The 17,809-nt window shown below is 41.2% G+C and overlaps 2 protein-coding genes across 2 annotated transcripts; one reads left to right on the top strand and one right to left on the bottom strand.

The window, feature by feature from the left end:
- Window positions 1-5,113: 5,113 nt before the first annotated feature.
- Window positions 5,114-7,350, bottom strand: LOC116251046 (polyol transporter 5-like). Its single transcript, XM_031625105.2, has 2 exons — window positions 7,132-7,350; window positions 5,114-6,870 (listed from the first exon to the last, which is right to left on the bottom strand). Exons 1-2 carry the CDS (start codon window positions 7,241-7,243, stop codon window positions 5,471-5,473), a joined length of 1,512 nt encoding a protein of 503 aa, XP_031480965.1. The 5' UTR covers window positions 7,244-7,350; the 3' UTR covers window positions 5,114-5,470.
- Window positions 7,351-15,628: 8,278 nt separating this feature from the next.
- Window positions 15,629-16,883, top strand: LOC116250991 (transcription repressor OFP7-like). The gene has a single exon (XM_031625026.2). It carries the CDS (start codon window positions 15,734-15,736, stop codon window positions 16,700-16,702), a length of 969 nt encoding a protein of 322 aa, XP_031480886.1. The 5' UTR covers window positions 15,629-15,733; the 3' UTR covers window positions 16,703-16,883.
- Window positions 16,884-17,809: the final 926 nt, after the last annotated feature.

The raw sequence follows: 17,809 nt of genomic DNA on the forward strand, positions 1-17,809 counted from the left end.
ATGAGGATGTCGACGATTCGAGACCGACTGATGCATAATCTGAACCTGAATTTGAATGGTTTATTAGATACAGTAAAAGGATCCAACCAGTAATTGAATTTGAATATGTTTAAGAACTTCCTTACTGAATCGAGGAGTGGATATACAACAAGAGACTTGCTTGTGAAAAATCAAATTTCTGCTGCATTTTTACATCTAAACCTGAATCTGACTCGAACACGTAAACCGTGCATGATTTTGCTTGATACAGTAATAACAATATTTTGAATATCTCCTAGTTAGAATGACTTTAGAAGGCATTGGCCGAATGGGTGGGGCACTCCACATTTCGAAAAGAAATGTTCTTTTTGAACTTTTAACTTTTTTCACTGCCTATTTTTGTTTTTTATAGGGAAATTTCCCTTTTTTTACTTTCCAGGGTTGAACTTTAGTGCAAAATTTTTTGCTGCATTGGGTGGTGCATATTACCAGATGCTGCGCGTGAAGCGGCCTCATTCAAATTACTGGAGATTTTGATAGGGGTTCACTTTGGATTTCTTTTTAAAATAAGAAAAGGGACAATAACATTTTTCTTAAATTTTAGCACCTCAATTTATTAAAGAAAAATTTGACATGGAAGCATTCACCTTTTAGACAAACCAACTTAAACTAAAGAAAAAGTTTGAAAATTTAGTTCTGCCATCATATAAGAAAGGGGTGTTTTTGTAATTTTAATAAAAAACATGTCCATTGTAGTCATTTCACTTTTTTTATTTTCATTTTCATCTTTACCAAAACATTGTCTTTTTTTTTTTTGTGAACTACAGGTACTTTTGTTAATTACCATACTGACAGTCAGTATACAAAATTACCATACTGACAGTCAGTATACAAAATTACCATACTGTCTTTTTTGTGAACTACAGGTACTTCTGTCAATTACCATACTAACGCATGAAATTTCTTGCACCACTATAAGGAATTTCTTGCACTAGTATGACACATATAACCAGCTTTGATCTTGTGGTAGTTGCATATAAAAAACTGATTAGAGATAGAGAGAGAGAGAGATAGAGGAGGGTTTAATTCTGCACTTCTTTTTCAACCCTCTTTTGTCTTCATAGAAAAGGCAGTGGGCCTTAGAAAAGATTGGAATCTTGAATTGAATTGGCCAAGCAGTACAATAAATCCCTCATTCATTGTGGGAGTATCCAAGTTTTCAACAAGTTTGGGTCCCAAAAAGATATTGGATTTGATTGTTGAAGACCTCATGGTCTGGACTGATTGGGGGGTCAAGCTGCCCCCCGTCCTTTCCACTCCCGGAGTCAAATCACGTGAAACTTTGAAAGCAAATGTTGATGTAAATGAAGAAATACTCGGTCAAGCAAATTCCTTTCAAAAGTTTCATGACTCTTCAAACTGTTTGGTAGAAGGCATTAATACTAGAGAACTTCTTCTTCCGAGTTGCCTGGAAAATTCATATGGCCGCAAACTGTCATGGGTATGTTTATTTAATAAGGTTGAAGCTTATGGTAGCAAAGATTTAACATCTCATAAAAATGGACTCCTGCGGAAACGTAAAAATTTGGTAACCCGAAAAAGATATATATAGGATGAGTTCTACAATATAAATCTTAACATGTACATAGTCAAATTTGAATGCAACAATTAAAGTAGGGGTGGAGCTAGAAATTTTTCATGAGGAAAGCCGAATTAAAGTTTCTAAATTTTGACACAGACAAAAATATCATATTTCAAAATTTTTATATAAGACAAACAACATTTTCTAAAATTAAAACGTAACATTAAAAAAAAAAAATTAAGGTGGGGCCAAGGTCCATGCAGCCCCCTTCTCTTTGTTCAAACATTATGTCATTAGAGCTCAGTTTGTTCATATGTACACGTAGAAGTGACATTAATAATCTCCGGAGATGGGTAGGGGAAGAGCGACAGATTGTTCGTCCCACGGTTCAGGTTTAAGATATTTTCTTTCAAAAATCCATAAAGGAGAATGGTCAGCACTAATGGCATCTTTTCAACCATTTTATTTTACCAAGTTCAACATTAACCAGATTAATCCACATTTCTATGTTTCGATTCTACTGGCAAACCATGGATTTCTTATATATATATATATATATATATACACTGTCACTAAATCCCCTCTTCACGTTGGCATGTTGAGGGATGGAACTCTATGTCGGGAATGAAGAAAAAATGCAGCAGCAAAAATTAAAATGTCACCAAAAAGATTAGCTTAATTAATGTTGAAATTGTTTCAATTTCTTTATACCTGCACTTGAGCCGATAAATTTTGTCGCATTTTTATAAAATAAAACCTCGAGGGCAGTACCCTACCACATGCTGCTTCAGCCTTAGATCTCAAGAACATCGTTTCGTTTCAACCTTTTTGTGATTTTTTCACGCATTTGTGAAGAACATGAGACTAATTAATCCTAGGTTAATATGAACACATCTAAAAATAAACGATACACCGACTCCCAAGAGAAAGATACTGTTTATGGGGAAAATAATGGTGAGATCTTCGACCAAGGACAACGATTTAGAAATAAAAAGATCCGATACACCTTCAACTTGGCACCCTTCCTATCACATTTTCGCTTCCTATAATCGTAAAATAAATATTTTTCTAAATGCTACTGTTCGTCATGTGTAATAAACATCATTTTCATACATATATATGCTACTTAGTGTCACTCTTGTTAACATCCGCATAAACCTACTTTTAGAACTTGCTATAAAGAACGAAGCTTATGACTTTGTTAAATACACCAAACCCAAAAACCCTAATGGAACACTCTTTTAGAGAAGGCACAGTGACCTAGTTCTCATTATTTTACATATATGTTTATAAGACAAATTACACATGGTCCTTAATTAATCGAGATGCTTTCGACAGTCACCCCTCCCTATATATATATATATATATATATATATATATATAAAAGAAGAATTTCAGTCTGGTCATTTCTCGCAGAGGAACAAACAAACAAATGAGGTCAGTTGTCAATATTATTATTGCGGGTGTCGTCTCTTCCTGGTGTTTGAAGGACATCTGCCTGTGGTTCATCTTTGATCTTCTTGCTCCCCAAAGCAAGTGGCCCCTGAAGGTGGATAGCCAATTAAACTTCGCACTAAGGACCATATATGTAGCTTTCACAAGGCTGTGCTCTGGATGATGATGATGGTGTAGCGACTAAGACATGAGTGGTCTAAGCGATACTGGGCTGCTCTTTCCATTTGGGTCCCCTTGAAGACATCAAACAATTGGAATTGGAGGGATCGTAGATAGAGATGCAATTAATGGAAGCATACATATATACACGAATATGAGTTAGATTAAGAATGCGATTAAGTCAGATCCAATAAGAAAATTCAACTTGGATTAGCACCAATCTGATTTACATTTGGTATGCAGAATTTTGTAAGCATCCCCGTGGGAATAGGTACAAAGGTCCGGGTGGGAGCTAGTAGGTATTCAATTCTTGTTTCTTACTGTCGGGCATCAATCTATTGTGCTGCAAAAGGGAGCCATTAATGTGCAAGCTAAAGCATGGAGAAGGCGGCACCTGGAGGCATCATAAGCAGACCCTAAACTATAGAAGGATGAAGTGTTGGGTAAAATCTTCAGCTCTTTTGTAGGCAATATGATGAAATACTCATCATGCTCACTCAGAGTCATCATACTCATCATGTTCACCCAGAGTTTATACTGGCTGTGGTATGTGACAAAGATTGGACCACCCAATTACATACAAATGTAATTGGATGTCTAAAATAGTGCAGGAATTTAAATTCTGGTTACGTAAGACCAAATTAAGTCAAATTTAGTATAAAAAAGTACTGGATCTAACCCAAATTTCATTTAGTCCCTTTTGTGTTTAGAACTCGATTTTCAGGTGACACAACATTAATGCATAATAGTTTCTCATCATTTACATCTTTTCACCTAACACTTCATGACATTTGTTGTTTAGGAAGGTGTCTCAAGATAGATCACCGAAATATTAATGTAATCGTCCTTACCTGATCTAGTCAACTTATAGATGGTAAAGGTGAAATCCCAATCAATCACTCAAGCATCATCACATGCACTTGCATGTGATCATGGAATTCCAAGTCATTAATACGGTGGATGGTGAGGGCCAGGAAGTTAGTACACTACACGTTAGACATTGGGCGGCTTGGGACCTGATCTCTCTAGTTGGAAGCCCAAATAACTTGATCTTATTTTGGCTTCCAGTGCTTTAAGTGTTCTTGGGCAATAACAACAAATGAATTCATTCTAAAAATTGAGGCAGATTCATAACACATTGAGTTCTACCTCAATTTTTAAGTAAGATCATGAAACAATAACAAGTTGCTACTATCCGGAAGCATGTCCTAAGAAAAGGGAAAGCTAAGGATTTGGTTATAGGAACAATATTTTGTCATTTTATAGATATGCCTCACTTGTTGGGACACAGTATTTATAGAATAATACTAGAATGCAATGTTCCATCAATTACTTCAACTTTTAAAATAGATTTACAAAACACTAATAAAATATTTATTACACCATGAATGACCAAGTTCAGGGAAGAAAGAATAAGGCTTGGCAGATTGAGCATGGGCACAAGCTGGTAAAATTAAAAAACGAAGTCATGAGCCAAACAGGACATGTGGTGCAAGCTGGTTCCGCTGCAGCTGGGCCACCGACACCCAGGGTTTGGAACCGTGCACAGTAAAGGTTGCCCACGTTGCAGCGGCCGAGGGGTGGGGGACCTCTTCTCGGCCATCTCCCGGAGAAGCCATGGAGACTCTTCGTCTCCGAGTCCATTTCCCAAAGTCAAGACCTCGTGTCTTCTTCTGTGGAAATCGGTGGATTTCACAACCACAAGTCACCAGCAACCGGACGCTTGGCATGTTCATGACGGTGTCTCAAAAGATCAAATCTCCTACATGTATTATGATGCGAAGAAAGAAGAAGATACATGTATCATGATGATGCGAAGGAAGAAAACAAAACTGCGTCACTACGGCAGTGCAGTGCAGTTCCCCGCTGGGGCCTGCTCGTGCCCCCGACGATGTGGTGCTGGTTCACCACTCTCCAAGTGTACATAGAGAAGACGAGTTCCACAAAAAAAGGACGCATAATTTTCATATATATAAGTTAACAGCTAAGAAGCATTCATGGCCATGGATAGTTTGGCACCTGGCAGACAACTGTCTTTGCAGAGGGCCCGAACTAAGCAAATTATTGAGCGATGATACACATTTAGAAATGGCAGCCACCACCCTCACATGACCAGTCACCAGTCAATTGGGTGGGCCGGCCTTGCTCTTTTCCCCTCCTATACGCCTCCTATTCCCCCCACCAAAGACATGGAATCTTTCGAAGATCACGTCAGTATCGGTCTATGGGACAAACACCAGAGAGCCGCCTCCTTTGCTGACCATTCACCGGCCCCACCAAGTCGGAGCATGGGAATCACGCCCCGTCCTTCCCATGCTCCTGCAGCTGCACCTCTCCGGCAGCCGCAGCCTCCTCCTTCCCGTGGAAGAGCTTCTCCGCCTGCTCCAGCGTCTTCCCCTTCGTCTCCGGCAGGTAGGTGCAGAAGAACACCCAAGCGGCCACAGCGACGCCCGCGTAGATGAAAAAGGCGCCGCCGATGGTAACGGCCTTGGAGAGAGAGAGGAACGACATGGAGATGGCGCCGCTCGTCACCCGGTTCACCACGACGCCGATGCTGGCGCCCTGCGCCCTCAGCCGCAGCGGGAATATCTCCGACGTGTACACCCACGTGATGGGCCCCGCACCGATGGAGAACGTTGCCACGTATCCCAGGATCGAGGCGACGGCCAGCCCGACGGCCCACTCCACCCGGCCGGAGTGGTGGTTGCCGATGACCGTCAGACTCCAACCCAGCCCGCAGAGCGTCAAGATCATGGCGGCATAGCTCGTCAGCAGCAGCGGCCGCCTGCCGAACCGGTCCAGCGTGAAGGTCGCCACCAGGATGAAGGTCGTCTTGGTGAAGCCCACGGCGACGGTGGCCAGCAGAGACGCCGACTTGCTGAACCCGGCCTTGTCGAAGACGCGCGGGCTGTAGAGCACCACCGAGTCTATCCCCGACGCCTGCTGGAAGAAATGGATCCCCACGGCAGCAAGCAAGATCCGGCGAACGTGGGGAGCAGGCCGGATAAAGAGCTCCATCCACACGCCCTCCCCGTGGTGCTTCTTCGGCACCGACACCACCACTCCGCCCTCCTCTACCACACCAGCCACCGCCTTGATGTCCGCCAGCCGAACCTCCGCCTCCTCCCGCGTGTCGGACGTCCGTTCCAACACCCGCTTCGCGTCATCTAACCGGCCCTGCATGACGAGCCACCTCGGTGACTCGGGCATGGCGAGGACGCCGAGGGCGATGAGGACGGAAGGGAGAGCCCCCACGCCGAGCATAAGCCGCCAACCTACCCGGAGCGGCAGCTTGGCGAAGGCGTAGTTGGAGACGTAACCGAAGAGGATACCGGCGTTGATGAAGACCTCCGGGAACGAGGTAAGGAAGCCTCTGGTGGAGGCAGGCGCCAATTCGGCGGTGTAGACGGGTGCGATCATGAGGGCGTAGCCGACGCCTACGCCGGCGACGAATCGACCCACCATGAGCCAGGCGTAAGATGGAGCGAGCCCCATCACCACTGCACCGACGAAAAAGATAGCCCCAGCAAGCACGATCGTGTACCGGCGGCCGATCCAGTCAGACGTCCGGCCAGCAGCCAGTGCTCCTATCAGCGAGAAGACGTTGAGGATGCCGGCAATTATCTCCACCTGGACGTCGGTGATCTTGAGGTCCTTCTTGATGAATATAATCGCTCCGCTCATCACTCCAATGTCTGGAGTGGAAAAAAAAAACCACTTATCAACCAACAACTACTCATCAACGTAGAGAGGATCGAAACACGGCAGTGAAGAATCCAGTTTAGCAGAACTCTCGCATATCTTAATCTGCTTTTGTTAAAACGATGGCCACTAACACTGCTGTTTCGGTTTCTCTTTCTTTTGGTTTAGAAAATGCCGTGTTTCTTACGTGCAGTTTGTATAGGAAGAAAAATTTCGAGAGGAGGAAGAGAAAGAACCAATGGGTAGAAGAATACCGTAGCCAAGAAGCACAGAGGTCATAGAAGCCAGAAATGCGCAAGCATAAGCGTACAAATTTATCCGGCGCCTTCTCACCGGTCGATCTGCCGGCACTGTGGCTTCCGCCATCCCTCTGCAGAGCTCCAAGGAGGAGAAAGACGAATAGGAAAAGAAGAAAGAGAGCGGAAAGGAGAGCGAACCTCACAGCGGTACTGTCGCCAGACTCATCCTATAAATAGACGACATGTCTCTCCAAGCAATTGTTTTATCTTTTTTTGTTTTCTAATCGTATCTGTCCATACAAAGTGGAAATATGAAAGCCTCTGGTTTATGCCAAGACCAAAATCTACCGGAGCTGAGTTCGAGACTGAGCCAGCAGAGTTTACTTTACATAAAAACAAAGTAGGGGGGAAAAAAATAACGAAGAAGAAAGCATCTCTACTTCGATGGGAGGTCAAAGCGTTTTCGATTGCAAGCAATTTTATCTTACAAATTTATATGTTTCTTAATTCAAACGACCATATCTGTTCTCTTTGAAACTCAGCTCATCATTACTGCAAGCTCGGGTGGTCGAACTCAAACCAATGCGATGCAAGTTGAGCTCAAGGCTAGTTCACCTGTGCTTGCTCGAAGTTGTTTACAACTTTTCTTTTTTTTTAGAAAGAAGACCATGTTTGGACAAGGTGGTAAGCACTAGTTTTGCAATTAAGCTTAGTCCCGCTTGAGTTTGACCAGCTGAAAACCTCAACCAAGTTAAAAGTTTTAGAAACCCTTGAACTTGAGCTCGGCTCTCATGGTTCACCCCTAACTTCTGCCTCGTGCTTACCTATCTTGGTTCAGCTTATTCGGCAAATGGAGTATAGAAGGGTGATGTGTAAATAGTCCAAGAGAAGTGGCAGCGTACTGAGCAGTAAGGTGGTCAATCTCTTCTTTTAAAGAGGTCATTGTCATGCCCGGTGCGCTCTACCATAAAAGGTCCCGAGACATGTTTTATAAACCCGAGGAGGTGGGCACAAGGGAGGTCAGTGGCCTTGCAAATTAATTGGAAGGAGGGACGATTGATGACACAACGGGTTACATACGTTTTGCAAAAATTATTGAACGCCAGTTTACTGCCTGTTTGGTAGGCCGATGGATCGATCATCTCCCTGGTAGTATAATTCGCAGTTAGAATACATCAATTGTTCCGTGCAAGCAATTCAGGCTAGTGACTCACCATGGCTAACTGAAGAGGACAATCGAACCATCATAAAAAATCAAAGGTGGGAGTAGCGGGCGTGGTATGTTGTCAACAACAATGGATATAGCTCTTTGAAAATAGTATCATAATTGGTTTTCATACTTTGACCTTCCCATCTACCAAAGGGCAGCTCAAAATCACGTGCTTCGGAAGTTCCAAATCTCGTGGGGGCAATCATACATCCGAACAAAATTGATGACATATGGACTCATTAATGCGATTTTGTTTGTAAAGGCCCGAGTCCTAAGACCAGATTGGATTTGGAACCTGGCTACGTGACAGAGAAGAGGCCGCATCTCACTCCTCCTGAGAAGTCTGATCTGCTTCTTTGTACAGAGAATTTACCCGACACAAGCTTGGTTATAATCTTGCGGCCCGATACAATCTTTGTTTTAAGGGTCCTTTGTCAATATTAATACATTGTTACTGTCTCATGAATGTATCCGTAGATTCATGAAATACTGTAACAAGTGTTAGGACACATTCATAAGACAGTAACAATGTGTTGTTAAAAGACCCTTAGATCTCACACTCGAGAGTTTTTTTAATCCAATCAAACCATATATATATATATATATATATATAGGGGTGATCTGATTTGTATATTTTGTAAGAGGACTCCAGGTGAGGTTCGGAATCTATTAACATGCACAGGGGATTTTGTACATCTCAAAACCGATCGATAAAAGCACTCAAAATCTTGTGATTTGATAAAACACGTTAACTTTATCGGAAGGAACAGGACTCAGGGGTCCCTGATCTGTACCAAATTCAGATAGTCAAATTTGATACATAACTTATTATAAACTGCCTAAAAGACCGAGATTCTATGTTGGCATTTGTTCACCTGGAACTTAGATTTGAGGGCCGGTCTGAACTAGAGCAACTGCTTAAATTCACGGCCCCAATAAATCAGAAACCCTCAGTCAGAAGATCCAAATTAATCCTCAGATTCATGGATCTTGAGAGAGAGAGAGAGAGAGCCTGAAGCTTGACATAAGACCCATCGACTAAAGGCGCAGTCCTGGCTAGAAATTTGTAGAGTTTACTTTGGATTTAAGATCTTCATTGAAAATTATGGGCCCGAAACGTTGGAAACTAAGATCTCATGGCCTCTGAGGTAATCAAGCGCTCCTAAGCTAAGGGTGTTTACTCTTTGAGCTTTGAGCGAGTCCGAACACAATCAGTCGGCTAAGTTTAAGGGTAATTCATAGGTCTTTTTAAAAGAAAAGTTACAGATATTTGTATTATCCAAAAAACAAAATAAACAGAACAAAAAACAAGAACACGTTACTTAATCCAAATTTCGTTGAATCTCCAATACAGAATTTCATGGCAGAAGTAGTTAATTATCCAAAAATCACTAGCTGTATCAAGAAATGGAGATCATGAAATATGAGGTCTGTTTTTCATATTATATTGTTAAAATCCAACTCTTAAGTGTGAGTTTCGCACATCAATCCTCTCTCCCTGCGCTGGATTTGTGGAAGAAAAAGAAGAAGAAGAAGAAGATGGTGATTGAAGAAATAAATAAGGAGCAAGAGCAGCCTAAGAGATAAAGTTAGGTTGGTCGTGTTTGACTTTCACAGTTGGCTGATAATTTTTTTGCCTGAGGATCCGTAGACAGAGACAGATTTGAATGTTGGACAAGGGTGCCTAAAATATCAACAGGGATGTCTTATTAGACAAATAATAAGATTATATATATGTATATTAAGTAGATCACATGATCTGAATCTAGATATTTACATATTATCGAAAGGTAAGGTTAATTATATAGTTTTTCCTTTCAAGGAGGGGGAGAGCGAGAGAGGCGCGTGAACAGATGAGGTGTGCGAACAAATGACAGCAAAAAATTTTCAATAATCTGATTCTAATTTGTACTTTGAAACAAAGGTATAAAACTAACTAGGTGAAATCTTTTCAAGTTTTGCATATATCAAACATTACAGATTTGATCTACACAATTTATTTAATTAATATGATATTTTAAGTGTTAGACACTGTTGTTCCAAGAGGCCAATTTTTTGGGAGCATTATAAATTGATGGATTAAGCATGCAGGGATGTTGATGGATCGGGTTGGAACCAAATATACGATTTACCAGATCCACTTTGGTGTTCACATTGATTCGAAACTGGCTGAATACTATCTGAAACCGATTTTTAGATTCACATCCAAATCTGAATCTGAATCTTAAATTGAATTCGCCGAACCACGTTATGATATGCTAGGATACAACTTCTAAAATGCATGGACACTGGATATAGGAGATTTGTTCATAAATGCAAGGCTTATTCCATCTTGTGCTCATTTAAGAGGAGCTTGTTGAATCTGTGACAACTTATCCATTCTTTCTCTAAAACCAGTGACATCTAAAGCTTTCTGTTTAATCGATTCAACCATGCAAACACTAGCGGAGTCCGAAATTTTGGCTGATGAGGCACTAATTCAATATCTTTAATTCTTTTAGGGATACTTATATATAAACAAACAAATATATCAACATGTTAACATAAAATTAATTAAACAAACCATGCGACTCCCACACCAGCCTCAATGTGGCTCCGCCACTGCAAGCAAACTCCCTGATCAACCTCCTTGTGACACCCTCCACCAAATTAGCCATGTTAACCTCGTTCCCTAATTTTTTTGTGGCGCTTCCAAGAATGTGAATGAAAAAACACCAACAGCCAGGCAGTTGCAATAGTAACAATTTGTTTATATTTCACAAATCTGCTCTAAAGATTGATCGAAATTCAAGAATTGCTGCATTGCAGAAGATAAATTCACAAAAAGTACTGGCAAAAAAACTATTTCTATTACTAAATCACTTCTATGGATGTCAACTCCTTGTGGCCTTCAAATTGAGTCAGTTCACCAATGCAAACAGTCTTCATGGGTATAAAAGACGACGTTCTAATGTCCTTATATGAGAGAGAGAGAGATAAGGGAGGGAGAAAGGGGGGCACAACCCAACCCCAACCATCCTGAAGGTTGCAGAATAGTTGGCTGAGTCGCCAAGTTGGTTAGGGAATCACCTGAGTCATCTCGAATCGGATCAGCCTAACTCACCCTTAACTCAGCCTAACTCACCCATGACTCGTTTGAATAAGGTTATGTTAAAACTCGACCGAATCGCCGAGCCACACCTCGCAAGGCCGATCAGACTGTAACTTCAAGACGAATCGAACGCGTTCGAGACCTGCTGTCTACCGCGTCCAACTAGTTAGGCTGTACATTGTCTTATTTAGAGAAAGAGAAAGAGAACCGATAAAATGAAAATATATAGTAAAATTTAAAGACAAAAAATCACTCAAATAAAAGAAAAGTGAGAGCACGTTGAAATTAGTCTCCTTCTCTCTTACATCATTTGGCTGCACAATTATTTGGCTTTAATTTCCTTGTTCGATCTTTCTTTTCCCTGTCTGCCTTCGATTCGAATCTGCGCGGTGTTTGTCACCATTGGGATCCATGCCATGCTGCGTGTAGTTTCGTGCGCCCGTAGACTTCTCCTTTTAATTTTCTGTCTTTCTTCTCGCCACCACTGCAGACTGCAGTACAATCGTATCGGACGTCCTCATCTTCTCCTTCCGCAGTTTCCTTCTCCAACTATACTCATCACCGCCCTTTAACTATAAAGGCTGTTGAGAAATCGACAAACCAATATCCTACTTTTAATATATTCGCCAATGGATCCTCAACTTCTTCACCCACGAAGCTTTTTTAATTTTCAAACAAAAAAAATTTATTGATCGGGACATTGAGTTCCCGCCATGTATGTTGGTCCAAATTGCTTTCTTCTTTTGTATATATATATATATATCACTTGTAGTTAAAACCGTTTATTTGTTGCAGATGGATGAAGTACTAGATGATAAAAATACCTATCATGTTTTCTCTTTGTCTTAATTGTTCATGTATCTTATTAGATAGCAGAGTGTATGCATCTTCATCACCCTTTCACCCTTGCTGCAAGCAAATGGTTCCAACTTAAAAGGAAAAAGAGACTCATGCAATGCCAAAAGAGAAGACCACGTTAAAGGGTAATTGGCATAGTGGGAGTAGGCCATGGATGATCCACTTTCCATGAGTTCTACTTGTTCACAATGAGTTCGAGCTGTGGTAGTTGGCCCGAACACAAGACATTTTGTGCCTTGTAGTTGGGACGGTGCAATTGCCTCTGCTCCCAAGAGAGTTCGAGTCCGGGTTGATTCCAAGAGTGTTCGAGTTTGAAATGATGCGACATTTTAGCGTGCTCATGGGCTACCTCTACTCTTTTTAAGGTCCTAGACTTACTAAGCATGCAATTCTGTCCTTGAAAAAGATCTTCATTCTGGGCAAATTTTGATAGAACATGCGAAAATAAAACTTATGTCTAGTGTTTAGTTAAGCTTAATTAATTGCTAAGATGTTTGGGTTATACTCAAGGGCGAAGCCAGAATTTTTTTTTTTCCAGAGCCGAGCCAAACGGTCAGTCGAACTTATCCGGGTAGGACCAAATTAAATATGAATATAAAAAATACATTACCCAACCAAAATTTTTTAATTTTTGTAATGTATTTTTTTTTTAAGTAGTTGGGGTGGGCCACGGCCTAGGCGGACCCCCCTTCCTCCGCCCCTGGTTATAACTGAAAGAAACCTGAGGCAATCTTCGCAGGTAGTCTTCATCCTTGAGTAGCTTCCCTGTAATCATCGCGTGCATCCTTAAAGTGCAAGCCCTCCACTCTTTTTCAACTAGCAATTGACATGCCTTCGTTTTACTAGCTGCAACTTTTATATTTTTTTGGTAAGATCTAAGTTTTTTTTGTTTACTTATATTTTTTTTTCTTTGTCCTTTTACAATGAACTTTTTAATTTAAATTGCTATTTTTTTTTCACCAAAGTCTGTCCAAACATTTCAGGTGCATTTGATTGACATCCTCATTTAATTTGGTTTTGTCAAAATTCACTTTTATGAAAACCAAGTTCTTTTAATTACTTTTAAAAACTTTGTTTGTTTGTTTGGGTGTGGCCCAAAAACTGGTCCTTTTTATGAATAACTTAAGGGTTAGTTTTTTTACCAGTTTTCATAAAACCAGGTTTTGTAGGAACCAGGTTTTCCTCAAATCTCATTTTCACAGCACTTGACCATGTTTTGGAGTATCATCCCAACACCCCTTGGTGTTACTGTAAACACCCTTCTTGTTATTTCATTTGTTTTTGAAAGACTTTTTCAAATCATCCTTCCCTTGTAAGCAACTGGTTAAATTCAATCACAAAAACACATTTTTTTCAAAAAAAAAAAAACGTGAAAAAGATAAATTAAATTGTCGTTTAAAACTAAAAAAACATGTTTTTTTTAAATGTTAAAAATGCATTTTTTCGTTTTTGTGATGCCAAACAGTTTTTTTTTATTTGTTGCAAATCTACTTACTTTTTGTTATTTATGTTATTAGCTTTTTATTTATTTTATTTTCCTTTATTTTAGTTTTTTTAATTTTAAAAAAAAATTACTGTTTTCCCTTCTTTTTTTTTCAAGCTCGCTGTGTTATATCCAAGAAAAACCTTACCGTTTAAAAAACTCTGAAGCATTGTTTGTGACTATGGTTAGATCCATTCCCTACCTCATCTCCATTGACAAATCCATCCTTTGGGAAAATTTGATGATCCTCAAATTCAACAACACAAAAAATCGAGTGCGAAGATAAAAAATCCATATTAGTATTTTTCAAAGGACACAAAATCCATTCTGCTAAATACCGTAGATAAGAAAAAAAAAAAAAAAAAAGGCAAAATAAGCAACCATTTCAAGAATTCGGTCAGTCAGTCTGCCCTGTTTGTTTACCTACCTAGCTAGGATATGAGATTCCAGGCAATGTTCCCTCCTCAACCACATGGAAGTTTTAAAATTCCTAGGCCCTACAAGGGTTTTGTGTGGATTTTAGATATGGACTAAGTCAGTCGAGAGCATTTTGTTAACCAAACAATTGTTTTATAAATTTGCCTGAATATTAATATATGTACATAAAATACATATTTGATGAATGTTTAAGACAGATTTATGAAACAGTTTATTACGTGTCTATTGCCGAATAAACCTTTTAAATCAAATCCATCTTCTTCGCCAACTCCCGTGCGGCCAAACCTAGCCAAGACAAACCCGACGTCTCCAAGCTAAGGGTGTGACCAGGACGATGCATCCGGCCGGGTACGCCGGTGCAGGTCCTGACCGGACCGGCCTCCATCAAATTCAAAATTGGAACTTGACCATCCGTTTGGTCCCGCGTTTGAAAGAGGGCAGGAAAACAAGGAAGCGGGGCTCGGGGCCTCCATTTGACCGTTCGTTGGAAAAACTTATTTTGAAAATAAGTTCGGTAAAAGGTAAGCCGAATAAAGACTTTTCAATTTCTAAAAAGACTCAAAAAAGAACAAACAAACAAACTTGTTCTCTATTTTTTTTTCATTAGAAAAATGAAAAGAAATTTTGACATTTTTTTAATGCTCTGCAGCAGAGATTTCATTTTCTCGGTTGCTTTCTGCAAGTTGGTAGTAGAGTCTATAAGGAGGATGGGACATGATGTGGAGCCTCGTCACATCATATCAATTTGTTGACCGATATATCCGGGTTTAATGTCACCTAAATTTGAGTTATTTTTATTTAAAACTCAATTATTCACTTTTTAAAATATTTAACATAGAAAAAACTTGGTATTTAAAATATTGTATTAGCCAGCATGGTTTCAATTTGAGGGTTCTGTTTTTCATTTGCCATTTCGCCAATGGTAAAAAATAAAAAATGTCAACTAAGACAACAAAAATCTGATAAAAATAATATTATTGGTGAAAATGGTACTCGAAAGTTTTTGTGGGTGAACTTTAACCGTGTGGAATATTTGATTGTTTCTCAAATTAAATGCCTCACAATCTATCATTGATATTTTTTTGTTAGAAACTCATTAAAAAGTAATTTTTTTAGATTACACGAAAAGAAATGTCTTTTTTTTTTTTTTACCAATGTGAAAAGTTTGCCCAAAGAGTGAAAAAACTTTTTTCAAATTGACAAGACAATATAAAAGTTTGCAAATGCGACAAATCACGTCGCCGTTCGACAATCATAGGCAAAACTTTGGCTGCTCTCCAAAAATTCACACACTCTAAGCTCCCTTTTAAATTAACCTCAAAATTTGCCTCTTAAATGAAAATTACCCATTATGATCGTAGCACAAGCTCGTCCCTGAAATCATGCGCGGAAAACTTACTAAAATGAAAATATTTCATACGCCAACGTCCTCCTTAAAAAGCCGTCTTTCTTCGTTCCCTGCGTCCATCATCTTGAACAATCGCGCCCTGCCACCTTCCACTCTGAGAGAGAGAGAGGAAAGAGAGATTTGAGAGAGATGGGGAGAGGGTTCAAGCTTCGAATCTCAAGGGTGATCCCATCCTTCCACTCCTGTCGCTCGAAGGACGCATTGCCGTTGGCCGGAGGCCCTGTCTCCGTCAAGAAACTCGGCCTCTCACCCATCAACCAGAAAGCTCGGGACATCGACTTCCCTGCCTTCGCCAAGACCCACCTTTCTCCGCCACCTCTCAATCCTCCAGCCACTCCCCAAGTCGTTCCCGGAGTTCCGGCTACGAATAGCACGAGGCCCGGCCTCGAATTCGTCAACCGCCTCTGCCAGCTTCTGGTCCGGGAGGAGGAGGAGCACGACGTTGGCGGTGGCTTCCGGTGGGTGGAGGAGGAGAAGTGGCACGTCTTCTCGCGGGTCGCCAGTCAGACCGCCCGCCGGAAGATCTCTATTTCATGTAAATTGGCCGACGGCGGACCCCCGGGGAGCTCCTCCCTTCCGGCTAAAAGGCCCCCCAGGAACCTGCAGCTCAGAGGTAGGCGGAAGTCCGCACGGTCGAGGAGGCAGAGGGAGCTTAACAACTTGTCGAGCGACTCCGGGTGGTTCAGCAGCGAGGAGGACGAGACGGAGACGCTCTTCTCTTCCAGAAGCCTGTCGTCCGACTCGCCGGAGTTTTTCCAGGACCACGTAACCGAGAGGGTTGAGGTGTGTCCGGCCACCTGGAGGAAGAAGCAGGCGTGGGGAGTTCGCCGGAAGCTCTTGCCGTGCAGGGTCGAGGGGAAGGTCGGCGAGAGCTTCCCGGTGGTGAAGCGGTCGACGGACCCGTACAAAGACTTCAAGATGTCGATGATAGAGATGATCACGGAGAAGCAGATGTGCGACGCCGCCGATTTGGAGCAGCTCCTGTATTGCTTCCTCTCGCTCAACGCTCCCCAACACCACGGCGTCATCGTCCGGGTCTTCTCCGACATCTGGAACGCCCTCCTCGGCGATCCCCCTGCCGATGCCGTAAGCCGCTAGCGGTTTTCTTCACTGTAATTTACGAAATTATACATAAGTGTTGTACGTAGTGTGTACAATCTTGTTGATGTGATGTTCATGCTCCCTCTGCCAGCGTTTGAAAAGAGAAATCCAATGAGGTCAATTAGCTAGGAACCAAACAAATTCTCTTGCTTTTACTTAAATTGAATCAATTTTGATCCATTCGCTAAAAGCACGATTTATTTAAACTAGAAACCGGATCGTTGAAATTTCTTGATTCTTTTTACTTATAAATGGTAGAAGCTTGAGAAAAAGAAAAATCTCTAATCTAGAATATGTTCATTTGCAATGTATTGACCATAAAGTTTGGATTTGTAAGTTGCCATCTTGGCAGAAATCCAAAGAACCGGACTCTTACAGAGAAATGCAGCTCGTTCGTCATGTAAACTTCTTCCAACATTAGAAAAGCATTTTAGTTAAGGTGATATTGAAACATCTGCATGACAGTCATACCGCTTATATAAAGCATATGTATCTTTCTACCCAGATCGGTTTTTTCTGTGTAATAAATGAACCTTGTTGCTGTCCCTTAGTCAGTGGTTTGGAATGGGCCCTTAACAGGATGAAAGATTTCGGGGACCCACTAAACCAACAAGAACAAACACTTTGTTGGTCCAAGATCGACAGTATTATTGGGCCGTCAACGATGATGGCAGCATGTTCACCCGCTCTAAAGAGTAAGTATATCTTTTGAAAGTTTCTTTTCTTCTGTCAGACGTATCATTCCAAATGCGCATGAACTGTTCAATCCAGCGGCAAGATCGAACTGCCATTAATATCCCGAAGAAAGAAAAGATCACCAAGCCGATAGATTGAACCATCTCAGCCATCTCCCATCTGCCCACGATTGATCTCTGTTGGATCTTTTTCCCCTTTCGTGAGCAGACAACAAAAAGATCTTTTTCTTTTTTGTCACGTCAGGGCTTGGTTGCGCTCATTGATCATCCACCATAATTCGAGGCCTTTGATTTTATATCACGCGAATTACGTTCGATGGAAAGTGTCGGAAAAGAAAAGCAAGCAGGATGGACGGGTTAAAATGGTGGGCTGCTCATGGAATAGTGTGCAGTATACTCGGTCTGACAC

This window comes from Nymphaea colorata, chromosome 3 (genome assembly GCF_008831285.2).
Source record: "Nymphaea colorata isolate Beijing-Zhang1983 chromosome 3, ASM883128v2, whole genome shotgun sequence".
Taxonomy (NCBI): Eukaryota; Viridiplantae; Streptophyta; class Magnoliopsida; order Nymphaeales; family Nymphaeaceae; genus Nymphaea; species Nymphaea colorata.

Excerpts from the sequence above, each read along its gene's own strand:
- LOC116251046 (XM_031625105.2), bottom strand. The coding sequence starts at position 7,243 with ATGGCGGAAGCCACAGTGCCGGCAGATCGACCGGTGAGAAGGCGCCGG. Across the intron at positions 6,871-7,131 it reads CTCTGTGCTTCTTGGCTACG|ACATTGGAGTGATGAGCGGA; the intron begins GTATTCTTCTAC and ends TTTCCACTCCAG.
- LOC116250991 (XM_031625026.2), top strand. The coding sequence starts at position 15,734 with ATGGGGAGAGGGTTCAAGCTTCGAATCTCAAGGGTGATCCCATCCTTC.